This window comes from Amphiprion ocellaris, chromosome 13, assembly GCF_022539595.1.
Source record: "Amphiprion ocellaris isolate individual 3 ecotype Okinawa chromosome 13, ASM2253959v1, whole genome shotgun sequence".
In the NCBI taxonomy this organism is placed as follows: domain Eukaryota; kingdom Metazoa; phylum Chordata; class Actinopteri; family Pomacentridae; genus Amphiprion; species Amphiprion ocellaris.
The window spans coordinates 7,670,815-7,688,041 of record NC_072778.1 but is presented as its reverse complement, the minus strand read 5'-3'; the positions used below and the strand labels follow the sequence as shown (position 1 = coordinate 7,688,041).

Here is a 17,227-nt window from a genome sequence, read left to right as displayed (position 1 = left end):
ATCAAAACAATAACATCTAAATTACAGTTGTCATGGCTGTTTATAGTGATACACTTGTGTTAGGTCTTAAACAGGCAACATTTATTTTCACTTACAGTTTACATTTTTTCTCACATCACCTCGGCTTCACCCTTCAGATTCTCACATTTTTATCACTTATGTTGGCATAAAAGTATGATTTTTTTTTTTGCATTACCAATAAAGGAACATGCTTCAAAATACTGTCCTTGGATTCAAGACACAGTTTTTGAAGCTCATGTTGTAATAAGGTCAAATGAGTTTTATCCTTCTGAAGCAAACAAACACAAATGAGATCTGTACACACAGTGTATCACTTTATATCCAGGACACTTCTTAGTTTTATGGGAAATCCAAACCATCTGAACATACAGTCATGCCAGTCAAGAAACCACTTTATTGTCCATATTTTTTTGTTGTGTTCTCTTTACAGTGCCAAAGAGAAACTTCTTATTTTTTGGTTGTAAAATTGCCTATTTCTATTCAAGACATCCTTTGTGAAAGTTGCATTTGCCAAAGACATGCCTTGCTATGACTATGGTTTTCAGAACATCCATAAAACAAAGAAAAAATGAACTTACTTAAAGCATTTTGTTGTTATTCATACATATACATTACACAAAGAATAAATACATTTCACTGTAAACTCATCTAATTGTACCACTGGGCTCTTGGTGGTTTCTAGTGGCAGAAGAGAAAGCAAAACTAAAGTTATGCATTAGTTTCCAAAACACTAAGTATGAGCAGCATTTCTTATTTTTATATTTTTTAGGCCTTTATTAGATAGAGACAGTGAAGAGGCAGACAGGAAATTAGAGAGAAGAGTGGGGGTAAGACATGCAGCAAAAGGCCGTGAGCGGGAATCGAACCCGGGCCACTGCGTCGGGGACCAGCCCCTGCACATGAGTCGCCCACTTAACCTGTTGAGCTATACAGGTACCCGTCAGCAGCATTTCTAAAGTGGCTTAAAAATGAAATGAAAAGTTTATGTACAGAACTGCAAGATAGAGTTGAAACAAGGAGAGACTAATAAAACCAACAACACCAAGAAAACACATTAGCTGGATATGTAGGCTTTCATCCAAACCACATCTTGGTCATGCAAGTGCCAACATTTGTTTTGCATCTTTGGTAGCCTTTCATTATTTTAGTGATGTTTGTGCACACGAAGTATAACTCCTCATCTCTGTTGTATATAGTTAAACTGTGACTAATAACCAAGCTTTTCTAACAGGCAGGAATACCACAAAATTACTCAGAAGTCCCCAAATAACCGTAGCACCATTTTTTTCCCCGGTGATGCGTTCTGAAAACAACAACCCACAAACCACATTTAACATTTACATTATAGACATTTAGCAACAGTTTAAAAAGGCTCCAATATTCTTAAGAAAGCTGCTGTAATACCTTTTTTGTTTCCAGTTCACTAAGGATGTGGTCGGTCAGCTGGACAGTGTTAAGATCGACCTGAGAGGAATAATCCTGTTAGAGGCAGAGGGGAAGCAGAACCTCCTGGATTTCTCTGAAGCAGGGCTGTCAGAAATCAACTACGCCGACTACCTGGAAGAGGTGACACATGTACTCAAATGCAGAAACACAATAACATATTGGAACATAAGCAGGAAGGGGAAAAAACAAACGAGTTACTTAAAATGTGCATGAATGAGCAGAGAAACATGTAATTGGATAATCAGGACACACAAAACCATGCAGGAAGTTGCAGAAAAATATGGGACAAGCAGGCATGCACAACACAGACAATATCTAGTGACAAACAGGCAAATGAGCACAATATTTGTTTCAAAACGCACCTACAAGGCATAGAGTGATTCTCAAAGTATTTCTGGTATTGGACTGAGCAGTTCTATTGCAGTAAGTGGGCCATGTGCGATTTTATCTGACAATGTGCAGTGTAAGTAAATGATCAAAAATGGTAGATTGTTAATACGTATATAATCAAATAAATATGTTTCACTTGGACTTTAATGGTATGCTACCAGAAATAGCTCAGTTCTGCAGGCTCAGTCTAACAGCCACCTTCTTTGCTGTCAGTTAACATACAACAGGCAGCCGTGCTTCACCTGATATGAGCTGCGACATGACACAGTACACTGGGTTCTGTTGAGGACCAGTGAAGCTCAATTATCCAAAAGCGATCCTGCCAAGGCAAAGAGTGTGTAGGAACAAGCTGGGGCTTGGCATTCCCTGTGCTCTCCAACACTACCCGTCAGGTTCACTTAGCTGGATTTCCCGAGGGCAAGAAAGAACGCTTTAAAGACTCCATTCAAGTGCACTACCTGTCCTGATACACAACTCACACACCCTACAAAAGTCAGGATGAGAGATCTTTATGTCCAGCAGTCATGTTTCTCTGTCTTCTGCTAATAACGCAAGTGACAGGAAGCTTCTAAACAATTTCTCAGGTTTCTAGTTACTTCGTTGGAGTTGAATCTGTGCTGCTAGAAAGACTAATCTGTTCTTGAGTAAAAAATTAAGTGAGCTTATTTTCTCTGCTGTTTTATGGGAAGCTGAAAGGCATTTATTGCTTTGTAATTTGGATAACAAAATGCTTTTCTTCGCTAAAAGTAAGTCACTGCAGTGCTTAAGCTTCTCCCGCTGATGAACATGCAGGAGGAATATGAATTGATGTAGTTTAAAAATACAATTCCGCTGCTCTTTTGTTTCATACCAAGCCTTATTACTTTCATTCATTCTTTGGTCTAGCATGCTGGTCTTTTTTAAAAAGCAGTGCAATAAACAAAAGATAAAAGCAGTGACTTTAGAATCATCTTACTATTAAAAGAAAATACAACTTTAAATTTCTATCTGAAAGTTAACTGGTTTGTTGCTTACTGACATTGTTATTCATGGAAGAATGTTTACAGTACTTTTTTTTCTTTGTGCATTATTATTTTTAGGTAAATAAAGGAGTCACTGTAGTGGATCTGCTCTCATTTGCCAGAGAGCTTGAAGCCCAGACAGACCTCATGGTAAGAACACCACAGTGTCATTCTGGCCGATAGAAAAACATCCAATCTGCATTGTTTCTCAGTTTTGCTTAGATTCACATACACTTATTTACTTGGGATTACTTGATGGCAAAAATTGGGTGTTCTTGCTCTCCAAGCTCTCATAACAGCTTTGCCTAAACAGACACAGGCTCTCATTGAGGTCTGACTGCTCTACCATGTCTTTATGTGGTTTAGGCACACAGACACAAACACAGCACATCTGTTCAAATCCAAATGGCCAGTCCATTAGGCTTCTCCAAGAAGATGGGGTTTGCAGTTAGTTAAATTCAGAGAAATAGGCTTGTAACCATGAGAACCCCAGTTTCATTTTGGTTCCTGACACATTTTTAGTTACCGTGTCCTCGTTTTTCACTGTAGTATAAAAGTTCTGCACCTCTACAACAACATCACAACCAAAAAAGTGTTTAAAAGAAAATGGAATCAATATGTATATTTGACAAGTGATCCAAGGTGTTAATAGTTTTGGGCAAAAAGGGGATGCACATGCAATAGATGGGCTACTTAAGTAAGTCTATTTACTTTTATTACCATCTCTCTGCAGTTCACATGAAAAGTCTGGATTTTTGTCATTGGTCACAGCTGAGTTCCAGCTTTTCATTTGCTCTTTTTTATAGAATCTGATGCAAATAATTTACTTTTGGTGAATTTTTGAATGAGACATAGAATAAAGTGATTCTGATAAAGTGTCACTATGTAAACTATTTTTTGTTTCATTTCAGGATGGCACAACACATCACATGACATATTAACAATCCCTCGGAAAGTTAAAAATCTGCAAATTTTTTTCTGTTTACAGTTTTGTGCTACGCTATAAAATGTGTTGCCATTTTTTTTAAAGTATAAAAGTTCCCTGCCTGTATATGAATTAACACATTTGATTCCTCTTTTGATGCGACTGTCTGCAGGATTAGAGGGATAAAAATGTACTGAGACGTATTATATGATAATAGTGTTTAAAAACAAACAACCCATGGTGGACATCAGGGATACATTCATATATATAATGTATGAGCTTCAGTTTCTTTCAGGTCTTTGATAAATTATCTTTCACAAAATTTTGTTTGTGCTTTTCAGCCCAGAGGCCCTCTGCACACTGCTCTGAAGGGCCACATCAGCACTCTGCGGCAGATCCACAGACAACAGATCATCCCTATGGAGCAAGCCATGGTAATACCCCACTGTGTCTCTGTTTAATGATCAGATACTCATTCCTGTGTGAACACTTTGTTTTAAGTTAGACTTGTCATTCTTTTTTTATTGAAAAATCCTCCCTAAACCATTTTAAAACAATACACAAACAATGGCTGATTCATTTTTGCATTAATGTGGCTAATTCAGTTGTAACAATTATTCTTTTTCTCTTCCCCCGTAAAAGATGAACTAACATGACAGTCAGGACAAAAACATCCACAGCAATGCTAGAAATATGCATTATACTAAGAATTTTTTTACAGTCTCTTGACTTCACAGTTTGGCAGTCATGCAAAAATTGATCACAGAAGGAACAGAGACCACTTTTCTCAATGCACACTAGCATCAGCAGACCAGAATTTAATAGACCCACAGAGGATGTTGTGTTTTTATTCTTTTGGTGAAAAACTCCAGCTTCAGTTCTACAAACACTGTGAGTGCAGAGTACGTGCTCACCAAACCTTGACTGGGTGGTTGTTCAAAGGCACTCTTAGAAATAATAACAACTCAACAGGATGACAAATGCTAAGGAAAAGACAGTAAAAATAACGGAAGAGTTCAGCAACTGATTTTCCTTTTAACGGCGTATTAAGGTATATCACTGGTACCTATTGCAGTCATGTTTTAACGTGCATTCTGAGTTTTTATTAATGTCAGCCTGTATTGTTTTGCGTTAGTTTTTGTCAACTATGAAGTTCCTCTCATCAATATTTTTACATTGATATCGACTATATAATGCAAAAAGACTTACTGCTGGAGATAACCCCACATATACACTACCGTTCAAAAGTTTAGGGTCACTTAGAAATGTCCTTGTTTTTAAAAGAAAATCATTTTTTTCAATGAAGATAACATTAAATTAATCAGAAATACAGTCTAGACATTGTTAATGTGGTAAATGACTATTCTAGCCAGAAATGGCTCATTTTTAATGGAATATCTCCATAGAGGTACAGAGGAACATTTCCAGCAACCATCACTCCTGTGTTCTAATGCTACATTGTGTTAGCTAAATGTGTTGAAAGGCTAATTGATGATTAGAAAACCCTTGTGCAATTATGTTACAACATGAATAAAAGTGTGAGTATGCATGACTAAGTACAGATTCAGCCAATGCTACGGGGTAGGAGTGATTTCTGTGTTATCCTGTGAAAATGACTATTTAAGAGAATGGTACCACCCTTGGCAGAGAAAATCTATTTACATCTTTCATTAACATCATCAAAGTGTGTTTTTGGCCCGCAGGCATGTGTCATCGCACATGTCATTACTGAAAAAATAATGAAATATTCAGTTTTATTTTCTCTGTCAAAGCCAGCGCCAGTCTTTTGAATAACAACAAGGATTTCCAGCTACAAGCAATTCAAACAATCAGTGACGTGCTCCAACACAGCTTTTACAACAGCTTTTTTTGTTTTTGTTTTCCACATTCAACTTCAAGAAATATGTTAGAGCAAGGGTAAGCAGAAATGTGTCCATCTTGTGCATTTAGTGTCCCCATTCATTATATGGAACATTTAGAGAAAGACTGTCTTGTAGATGATATACTGTACAGTAGACACATGAAGCGTATCTAGTCTTGGATATCATTTTAGAATATTGTGTGTGTGTTCTTGTAATTACATTTACATAATGATCATATACTCTGTGGTTTTGTACATGAAGGGTTTTGTACCAAAATAGTACAAAATATCCACATTAAGGAACAAAATGCCAGGCTATATCTGTTCAATCATTGTTGCAATACTACAGGAAATATATGTTACACGTGGCGTATGTAAGTAATTATATCACAAAGGTAGGTGAATCATTTCTTTCTTTGCAATGTGGATATTTAATTTTGGAACAAAATTCTTCAGCATGCCAGTAATTAAAGCACAGCGTCGGTCATCAAGTGTTGGTTGGTTTTGGTCTTTCTTGGTCTCCGTTTGTGTTTCGGTGGTGTATGTTTGTGGGTGTTGAAATAACCCCTCATCCCTGACATTGGTGTGTTAATTTGTGTCCTTCTAAAGAGTGCACTGAACCAGAGTATGAGGTTCCTGGAGAGAACGGCTTCTGACCTCCCAGTAAGTAAACCAACCCTCAAGTCTGAGTCATAAATGTGTACGCTAATTTCATCTTAATCTCAACAATATTTACTGTCTTCTCTGCAGAACAAAGTCTTAGCTATTCTTGATGCCATTGAAGCTGCCCAGTACCTCATCTCCCACAATGCTACACATTTAATAAGTCAGGTAACTACAGCATCACTTTCTTTGTTTCTATTCTTGATTTGTAAATCATGTTTTACTCACATTATGCCCTAATCGTCCACAGGAAACAGGAAAATACACAGCGACCATTGTCGGCTACTTCCATCAATACACAGAGTGGGTCAAAACATCTGTAAGTGTTTGTGTGTTAATTTGTTACCGTGTTGAGACTGATGTTCTCATTGTTGACTTATTTGTTTTGTTCAGTGTTCATTCAGTCAAAAACAAACACTGTGGTACACAGAGCTATGTACTGGCAAAAGAAAAACGTTGCATGTTACATAAGCATCTTGGAGTAAATATAGAGAAGACGAATATAAAGTTACAACCTCTATAAATTGAAGGAATTTGCTTTGCGGTACGTTGGTTTCTGCTGTAGTTAACCTTAGGAATTCAAACCAGACTGAAAAAACAAGACATTTCAATCCCAAGGCTTTTTTGTTGAACTGTTAATAAAACATTTTACTTCAATTGCAATTTTTTTGTTGTTTTTCAGGAGCACTAAAGTACAGGGATCTATTTTGCAGTGGTTTACAGGGTTTCATGTTAGTATGCTGAAACTGAAAGCTGAAATTAACACACAGTGTGTTACTGAGGATATACAGTGCAAATTCATGAATCTGTTGTGTGCTGATGTTTTCTGTTTACATCCTCTGTTTGTAGCTGGCCATGGAGGTCGCACCATGCAAGCCGTTCAGCAACATGGTGGACACAGCGGAAATCATGGCCTGTAGCTTCTTGGTCGACTCTATGGTAATGACATTGTAGATAAAGGGAACTAGATCTCAAATAAACTGGTTTGGGTGCTCAGCTGTAGCTCAGAGGGACTGGATCTATAACCAGTTTAGTACATTTATTTAGCTCTTATTAGCTTGCAAAGAAAACTTGAAGACAGTTGTATTGGGGGCTGCAACTTCAATGACTACTTTCAAGATAAACTAATGATTTGGTCAATAAAATATTGTAAGATTGCAAAACATGCACACTAAAATTTCCAGCAGCAGCTTCTCACAACTGAGAAGTTCGATCTATATAATGTTTGCTTTTTTTTGCTGGAGAAATGATTCGACTGATTAACAAAATATCCAAAATAATTGCCTGCTAATATACTTCTGATCACCCAGTGGACCGGACCTAATAACAACTCGTTTCAGCTCTAAATACTTTCTCTTGCCAACAGAACACTTTCTGGATGGGTCTGGGCTGCAGCACTCTCTTCCTGCTCCCGAGCATCATCCTGGCAGTGAAACTAGCAAAGTATTACCGCAGGATGGACACAGAGGATGTTTACGATGAGTAAGTAGTTTTGAGTACCCTTTTACTGCATACATCTACACTGAAGTATTTATAGCTGTAATAGTCATGTTATGGATACCTACCCCTTGCACTAATGGTGTAATATCTGATATTAATAAGTGAATTTGCATATATATATAGTCATTACTGTGCATATTTTATATTGTGTAAATGGTTGCAGGACATCCTTCTGTCTTTTTAGATTTTTATTTTCTTCTTGCTTATTCACATACTTAAATATTTAAATATTATTTTGCAATATTGATTTATTTAAATATTTCAAGTTCTTAGAGGGTTCTTTTATGTCACTGTACTAGTTTATTGTTGATTTTTTTTCCCCCAACTTTTCTCTTCCCTGTAGCTCCTCTGTTTCTGGGACTTGGCATTTTACTTTGTGATAACCATTTCTACTATTTCCATTTTCCATATCTATTTTTTTTCTGGTTTTCATCCCTTTCTGTCAAGCACTCAGCACTTTACAAAGAAAAATTGACACATTTGTCAATTTATATTGATTCTTCATGCACCTTTTCTTCACCCTCTATGAACTCATTTGATCATGGCTTTATATACATACACTAGATGTTCTATAGTGTCTCAATTGATCAGTGGCATGTCTTGCCATGTAATCTGTGCTGCATTACAGGCAACTTTCTGGTGCAATTCTTTTGCGAAACATATCAATAACATTTTTATGTTGCTTCTTTTTGTGTATCTTTATAGCATTGAGACAATTCCCATGAAAACGTAAGACATTTTACCCACCTCCCTCTGCTTTTCAGCCTCTATCACTTTGTGCTTTTCTCTCAATCTTGTAAATAGAACTGTTTACTAAATTCTTGGTGCTGGTTTGCATTTTTAAGCTTGGAATTGCTCTTATGGGTGGATGCTGTGGCTTCTTGTCGTGTGCTACCTTTGAAAAGTGCCCCTTACCTTTCATGAAGGGCTCTTGCAATCATTACCTTACAAGTCCACCTGTTTTTGTAAGTTATAGTGTAAATAAAACACTATGGTTTATACTCAAACTATGTTTATCTCCTAACAAGTTTGGCTACTTAAAAGACAAAGTATTTTTACTCTAAAAGTTCAGCATGCCTTGTCTGTCATGTTACATTTTTCATCCCTTTTTTGTACACAATATTTTGTTTTCAGTATGGAAATTGGTAATAATGGTTATCATAGTGAGCGCTCACGAGGTATTCCTAATCCTATGATGACAAGGTAAACATTACATTAATCCTGTTGACTGCATGTGATGGGGAGGTGGAGGCATGCCTGGGGAAGTGGGGTTTAAAAAAGCACGTGGACGGAGACAGTGCATGCCCGCGGGGGAGTTGATTCATTGCACACATGCGAACACACAAATGTCTGGAGGTGATCAAAAAACGATGACATGAAAGGTGACAAGTAATGGTGGCTTTTAGTAGAAAACATTCAAAGTTGCATTTTCTCCTCAGTAGTTTTGGTTCAAGTCAAATAGCATTTTAAAAGAAATTTAATCAGATTTGTCACAGAATGTAATTTAAATTTGGGGGGAAATGCATATTTGATTGAAAAATTAGCTGAAAGTTAGATGATAGCACTCTTTCTTCTTTGCATTTGGTAAAGAAGAGGTCATTTGTCTAATTTAGAAAGCAGTTAGCCTGGCTTTGTCTGAAATTAAAGTATCTGCTCATAAACACAGTCAATGGTGGAGATGGAGGTGTATTCGTATCCATTAAACCAAATAAAAGACATAAAACCACAATGTCAAAATATTTTAGGTACAAGTCCAGCATTAGGTGTGCTAGTTTTGTCAGGGAAATGTAAATTATTAAAACTACTCTGACAGATGGTCCATGTGGGTGTAACATATTATCAGACTATTATTATTATGCATTAATGCATGAGCGTCATTTCACTGTTGTAGTTTGGTGAAGTAGTATTTTTTTTTTTTTTTTAACATTTTGTGCAGGATGCAACTAATTTTCAAAATGGATCACTCTGATAAACTGATTATTTGATTTGCAAAAATTCTGAAAATACTGAGAAATGCATAGTGACCATTACATTACAATTCTTGTTTTGTTAAGTCCTAACTTCATGATTGATAAAAAATAAATTAAAACAATTAAAATAAACAGGAACAGGCATCAAATCCCGGATTTTAGGAAGCTGTCTACATGGATACTAATAAACCTAATCAATAAATAATGATAGGGTAACAACTACAACTATCAGAAAAATAAAGTTCAGCAAAAAGTGCAATATTTCCCTCTGAAAAGTAGGTAAATATAGGGTGGTATGAAAATAAAATACTCAAGCAAAGTACAGATATCTCTTGATTGTTTACAGTATAAATCAGGTTCATGTTTTAGAAACTCTGAGACAGCCAGATTAACTGCTCATTGTTAAAAGTCTTTATGTTCAACTAAGCTCATCATGTCCTGATTTAAGCTCTACATTCAACACAGGAATGAGATTGGTATCGATTTACCATAATCAATTATTTCTCAAAAGAACAAACATGAACAAGTATTGATTGCAATAAGATGCAATGAATCCGTGAAACAAAACATCTCACAAGAATACAGCAAGAAATCTACAACCCTGATTAATATTTCTGCTACCATTACTTTTCTCTGTCATGTTGCCAAATGTTCTGCTCTGTGTTTCTTTGGGAATCTATCATATCACTAACCTACTGCATGCTCTGTGTGCACACTGGGACGTTCATGTGGAATGAAAAATCTTCCTGTTTCCTCTCATCTAGAGTCAGCCAAAGTCCGATGAATGTACACCTGATCATTTTGTTCAGAGAGAGGCAAGCATGTCAAGCTTTGGTGTGACGCTGGAAATGCTGCTCCTTTGATTTTCTCCTGAATCTAACAAAACGTCTAACCGCATGTTATATATTTTTAAGTTTCATTTGGACGGGGATGAGTTTGGCCAACCAACCTACTGTAACAGAAGCTATAGGCAGAGAGCAAAATAGCTAAATTATAGACAAGACCAGTCACTAGCTGGGTCTTAGTGCCACAATTATCCCTCATGTCGTCTTTGAAACTTGTTAAACTATACGAGAGCGGTTTCATTCCAAGAGGAACTATTCACATTTTGAACTAGTGATGCCTTCCTGGAAAGCAAAAAATTAATTAAAAACAATGACACTATTTTTGATGTTTTTCAGATTTTTTCTTAAAATGCAAAAAAGTTATGGAATGAAACCCACAAATTACTGTCCAAAAAGAAGGGGCAGTAAGTAATCTATATAACCTCAGCTGACCTCTATCTACAGTCAGTAAGTACTGAAACACTGACACTTAATGAGATTACACTGTGTTAGTCTGAAGAAAGTAATACATTTAAGTTGGTTAGGACTTGTAACTTTAAAAAAGCTGACAGAAATATGTCCACTAAAATATTTGAAGCAACAGAAGTCAGAGAATTTTTGCAGCAATCTTTGGCAATCCACACATATTGACAACCTGACAAATATTCTTATTTGGAGCTTTCAGAAATTTACTTAACGCCCCTTTAACTGGCTGTAGAGTTTGACGTCGGAGGATGTTGATGCAGCTGTTTTGCTCTCTGTCTTGTGAACCGCTTGTCTTTCTCCTCTTTGTCAAATAAAAGACGAGAAGCAAGCAACAGTTTCACTAAATGGTGATGACTTAATTCAATTTCCTGTCTGTGGCTGTTAATTTTGTGCCCTGTGTGTGTGTGTTTGTGTGTGTTTCTATGCCTGTAGCATCCCTACCTATGAAACCATGAACAGGTTCCCGCGGGCCTCGGCTCCTCCGAGGCACATCGACTGGTGACAGACAGCCAGCTCTTGTTCTGGCTCCTGAAAGGTACAGGAAGACCAACGTATCAGATGTCGGTTTCTCTAACACCTTTTCATTTAATCCCCTCCAGCCGTACACATTTCCTTCACACAGCTGACATCTTGTCCTGCTGTTTGCCTGCCGTCAGCATGCCATCCACTTCTCTCCTCTGTTTTTAATCTTGTTTCTTACGTGTCACTCCGATCTAACTCTCTTAACACTTCTTCACAGCTTGTTTTAGTGCTTTTATGCTCGCAGGAAAACCATCATGGTGAGAATTACTAATTTTGGAATCACTAACGAACCGTAAATGTCTTCATTGTGTTTGCGTCTGACTGCTTGTGACTGGCTTAGTGCGTGTGTTGTAGAGGAGAGAAGCCGAATGTGCTCGTTCACCCTTACTCGTATGTTCTGCTTTGTTTGGCGCTTGTGGAGAGTAACATAATTTAGTTCTAAAAACTGCCTCTAACCTGTCGGACCAAGTTCATGTCTTTGACGGAACAGTTCTTTTCATGTAGTAAATGAGATTAGTGTGAGTAAAATTTAACTAAACACCATATTTGATGCATTTGCAATCTCTGTCCCCCCCTATATTAGTTTCTATCAGTGCTGGCAGGGTCTGCTGCTCACAAAATAATATGCGTTGAAAATCACACGCACTGAGGCTCAGTTCTCAGTTTGTCTGGAGGTCTTTTTCTGTCAGAGCTATGTGCGGTGAGCTGTATAAGCTTTTATCACAGAAAACATGTTAGTATGTCACAATAGGACAGCTAAGGCACGTTACCTACTTAGACAAGTCAAAATGCCTGCTGTGAAAAATGCTGACTGTTTTCTAGATTTTTTTGTTTCAAGTGATACTGTGGGAAATCTTCTTGGCATGCCCACTCATATCAAAAGCTGACAGCAAATTCAGCAAAATGGGAATTAAGCAAGACAGTCTTAGGCATGGCCACAGGGTGAATAACTTTAGCAACAGCAGCCACTAAACACTAAAATATACAGCCACTTAGCACTTCATCAGGATCGCGTGTGCAATCTAATGCAGTCCAACACTAAAGCTCATTTTCAAATTTATACATTGTCAGAAAGGTAATAATTCTACTACAGGTAATTTATTCCTAATATTCACCCTTCTTTTGTATGTTAATATGGTGGATTATTAGTAACACCTTTCAATATACTGCGGTCCAGTAGAACCACTTCCCCTCACATGAACTTAATATTAATTCTCTGAGCAGTTTCTGGGTGTTTTATTCCTCCTGTCACATGTTGGCCTCATTTTCACTACAATATAAAGTTCTGCACCTGTGTGAAAACAGCACAACCATGTCTAGATGTAGTGAGAACTCAAAAATGCCATGTAATATATTCATAACAAAGAGAAAAAAATAAAATTGAATTATTTGATTATATATTTTACAAACAAAAATAAAAACTGTGATTAACATGTTTCCATGTGCCCACAGTTGTGTCCAATGCATGAAACTAACCACTGTGATATATGTTTTAAGAATTATGTATTAATCCAACAGCTTGTTGACAATCTGCTCTGCTACATACTGGTTTTGAGCCATGCTGCATTTATTTTTATTGCTCTAGTGTGTTTTATGTTGCCATCAGTCTCTCCAGTTTTTCACACTAGTCACCTCTCTGCTCTATGTACACAACCTGCAGTTTAGTTGAATAATCCGTGTTTTGTCATGTGACTGTTAGTTGCACCTGTATCTCTGATGACTTAATACATGATGATTTTAGATGGTCTTAAACTTGGTTATTTTACCAATAAAAAATAATTCTGACATTTATTAAAAAGCATGTTAACACGTCTTTCAAACCTGTGGGTTGGTTTTTAATTTTAAAGGGTTAAATATAAAGTCGAATTACAACCTTCCAGACAATGCTAGTCAAAACTAAATACAGAACAAATAAGGCAGTACCAGCAAAATTGAGAAGTGATGTAGTGTCTTATTAGCAAATAATTCATATTTCTGTTTGTAAGAGAAGAGGTTACAGGTTCATTTGTAGTTGATGTTTTTCATATATATATATATATATATATATATATATATATATATATATATATATATATATATATATATATATATATATATACATATATATATATATATATATATATATATATATATATATATATATATATATATATATATATATAAAAACATTTTTAACCCAATGATATATAACACTTTGAGACTTAACTTTAAATATCTGGAGGGAAAAGCATTACTCCCAGTAGAAAGCAAGTTTTGGGAAAATAATGGAATAACAGACTTTTTTAAAGTTAAAAAAAGCACAGTGAATTCTTTGAAAATCCTCTCTGGAGCTTCATGAAAGTATCACTGACTGCTCTCTTTTATTTCACAAGCCATCCAGAGCTGCAGTTATCTCCTGACCCATTCATATGAAAATACAGTGTGTTTTGAATTATCTACTTAATATCTAAAAGAAAAATCTAATTCATTTTTTTCTCCAATATTTGTCTTCCCAGTGCCCTCGAAAACTGGAACTAAAACACACCATAGTAAGTTTGCCTTCTTGCCATTTTTACATTTTAGATTGTACCCATTTAGTTAAAGCTGCAGCAGCGCCAAAGGCAGAATGAGTTTCGACTCCTGGATCAATAGTAAGGAATACCATGGTTCAGAGCCACTGTTGTTAAGGCATCCACTTTACAAGCAATTTGCTCTCACTTCAAGCGTGAAAATCTAATTTTCCCTAAAACGAGAGAAAAGGGAGACAAAATGAGACTTCAGCATTTTAATAACAGCTTCACCTGAACTGGGAATTTTACTGGAGTAAAATCCAATTCTATTTAAAAAAAAAAAAAAAAGCGGTCACTATTAGTAAGATAATGGAATCTCTTGCTTTGAAGTGATTTGTATTGATTTAATCTGATGTCTTGGAAGCAAGAGAGATGATTCAATCACATTAAAGTTTTTTTTGTTATTTTTTGTTGTATAATTGAGTGTTGATTAGCACAGGTTGACATAACAAGAAACATCTTTGTATGAAGGACTGAAAAGAATAGAGCTACAAGGTTGTACTTTACCATTTCTTAAATTGATGGTGGTGGACCATGTATATTCAATATTGTCTTGCTGAAAAATGTATTCAGACCATTTAGGTTTTTGCACTTTATAAATGTAAATAAATATACAATTAACATGTTTTTTACCATCAAGCTACAGTCAATAACCCATAATGACATCATGAAAACATATCTTTTTAGCATTGTCTGCAAATTTAATAATGACCAAAAGCTGGAATCTCTTATTTACAAAAGTGTTCAGATCCTTGATGCAGTATTTAGTGGAAGCCTCTTTGGCAGCAGTTACAGCTGCCAGTATTCTTGAGTAATTCTCTATAGGCTTTGTAGAGCTGGATTTGGGGCGTTTACCCCATTCTACCTGCAGATCCTCTCAAGCTCTACCTGAGTCGATGGGATATATCTGTGATCTGGCACCTAAAGGTTCAAGTGATTGTCAGGTTCCAAGGTAAACCATCACCCCAGTCTCAGGTTCCTGCATTCTACAGCAGGTTTTTCCTTTGAAGACCTCTCTTTATTTGGTTGTATTCATCCTTTCCTCAGTTCTGCAGAGAAGCACCCAGATAGCATGATGCTGCCATCACCATGTTTTACTGTAGGGATGCTATTAGCAGTTAATGGGCAGTGTCTGTTAAGTAGACATAGTGCTTGGGCTGCTGCTCAGAGAATTCAAGTTGTGCTTCAACAAAACAAAAAATCTTTTCCTGGTGCTGTCAGAGTCTTTTAAATGCCGCCTGACAAACTCCCACAAGCCTATAATTTGTCTCTTACTGAGAGTGGCTTCCATTTAGCTGCTCTACCATAAAGACCTAATTGATGAAGATGGTCATTCTGTGAGCTTCTCCATCTTTGCAGCAACTTCTGAAGCTCTGCTCGAGACCAGTGAGCTCTTGGTCTCCTGAGGCTGAAATGAGTGAAGTAGATCCGTGGTTTCCTCTCGGTAGCCTACTTAACTTTGTTAATTCCGTAGATGTTGGTGCTGTAGTGTTCTGGGGAACATTCAGAGCTTTAGAAATTCATTTCTGCCTTTTCCTTGATCTATGTCTTGGCACATTAATCTTAAAAGTCTGCAAAGAGTTCTTTGGAATTTAGAGCGACACAGATGTTTGTTTTTTCTAAACAATGTCAGTATCTCAGATTACAGTTTTGGATTTTTATTACATTTGCAATAATTTCCTACAAACATTTTCATTTTGTCTGTATGGGTTACTGAGTGTAGATTTACTTTTAAAAATGCATGCAAGACATAAAGCCAATGGGTATTCTTTGGATTGACTAACCAGAGCGTGTTCTATTTTTCCATTTGTTTTTCAGCTGCTCATTTCCCAATTCCTTGGACCAGACGAAGTTCAATAAAAGCTGGTTTCTTTAAAACAAAGCAAGAACACACAAAGTCCTGCAGATGCTTATATCTTCAATGATCACCTGAACTTTTTTATTCAGGCCAATCACAGCCTTCAGTGCGGTTACTGCCTGCAGGACGTCAAACTCTTCTCCCCTCAGCATCACTCTGAGCCAGGCTTGTTCTGCATTTTTCAAAAGACTGCTGTGTCTGCGTTTACATTTGTTCGGATACAAAACAAAGCTGAAAAAACATTCAGTGAGAGGACATAACATTAACTGTGATGCTTATTCGTTCAAATGTTCTTATTTGTGCTTAAGAAAACAGTGGCTGAAAGGTCACCTGAAGGACATAGCAAGGTGATAGAAGACTTTTTTTTTCTTCCTGCACATAAAATGGATGTGGCACTTTCAACCCAGATATAACAGAGTGAAAATACACCTGTGACAAAAGCTGCAAATCTGCATGATGTGTAGTGTGTTCAAAAGTGCTGCTTTGTTGAAGATGACACATCCTTTTTACTTGCAGTATGTGTTGGATGGCGATTGCATGGTATCTTAATGACTGAAAACTGGAAGATTTGAACAAAATGGTAAAATACAGAGACATGTTGGGGGATATCTTAAGAAAAGTTAGCATGGCTGTTAAAAATGTTTACAGTATTACAAGAAAGTTTGTCTTTGCTGGTTTGGGGCACATTGCAAATGACAGGCTGCCTTTCAGAAGTATATTTTACCCTGGCATTTGGCAGATTTGCTCCTTTTCAAAAGAGAAAATCCACCATCAGATGCTGTTACGCTGCTGATAATCCACAATCTGGGAATTATTTTGTTGTACAGTGTTTAAAAGTTACTCCTCATATTTTTTAACCATAAGAAATTTCCTTAAATCTCTGCCATCTACTTTCGAGCTGGATGTTATTTCCCTATATACCCTACAATGCAATGTCTTTTAACAACAACTAAAGTGGCCAAGAAATGCATTTAAAGATGATAAGATGAAAATAAGATGGCTTGATGTGGCAATGCATTATGGTCTACTAGGGTGATGTCCATATATATATATATATATATATATATATATATATATATATATATATATATATATATATATATATATATATATATATATATATATATATATATATGTGTGTGTATATATATATATATATATATATATATATATATATATATATATATATATATATATTTTCCCAAATTTTT

The 17,227-nt window shown here is 36.3% G+C and overlaps 1 protein-coding gene across 19 annotated transcripts in view; it reads left to right on the top strand.

The window, feature by feature from the left end:
• prom1a (prominin 1a) overlaps positions 1-17,053 on the top strand; it is a 102,052-nt gene extending 84,999 nt beyond the window's left edge. For 3 of the 19 annotated variants that reach the window (XM_035954876.2, XM_035954880.2, XM_035954879.2), the window contains 15 exons: positions 1,441-1,587; positions 2,937-3,008; positions 4,125-4,217; positions 5,683-5,700; positions 6,254-6,307; positions 6,395-6,475; positions 6,558-6,626; positions 7,157-7,246; positions 7,674-7,789; positions 8,513-8,536; positions 8,942-9,010; positions 11,520-11,622; positions 11,827-11,866; positions 14,105-14,137; positions 15,977-17,053. In XM_035954876.2, the coding sequence (XP_035810769.2) occupies positions 1,441-1,587; positions 2,937-3,008; positions 4,125-4,217; positions 5,683-5,700; positions 6,254-6,307; positions 6,395-6,475; positions 6,558-6,626; positions 7,157-7,246; positions 7,674-7,789; positions 8,513-8,536; positions 8,942-9,010; positions 11,520-11,589 (903 nt within the window). In that variant the 3' untranslated portion in view covers positions 11,590-11,622; positions 11,827-11,866; positions 14,105-14,137; positions 15,977-17,053. Of the gene's footprint in view, positions 1-1,440; positions 1,588-2,936; positions 3,009-4,124; positions 4,218-5,682; positions 5,701-6,253; positions 6,308-6,394; positions 6,476-6,557; positions 6,627-7,156; positions 7,247-7,673; positions 7,794-8,150; positions 8,785-8,941; positions 9,011-10,541; positions 11,623-11,826; positions 11,867-14,104; positions 14,138-15,976 lie in introns of those variants that run through there. The other 16 variants (XM_035954878.2, XM_035954881.2, XM_035954886.2 and 13 more) reach the window with 14 other exon arrangements.
• The last annotated feature ends 174 nt before the right edge of the window (positions 17,054-17,227 follow it).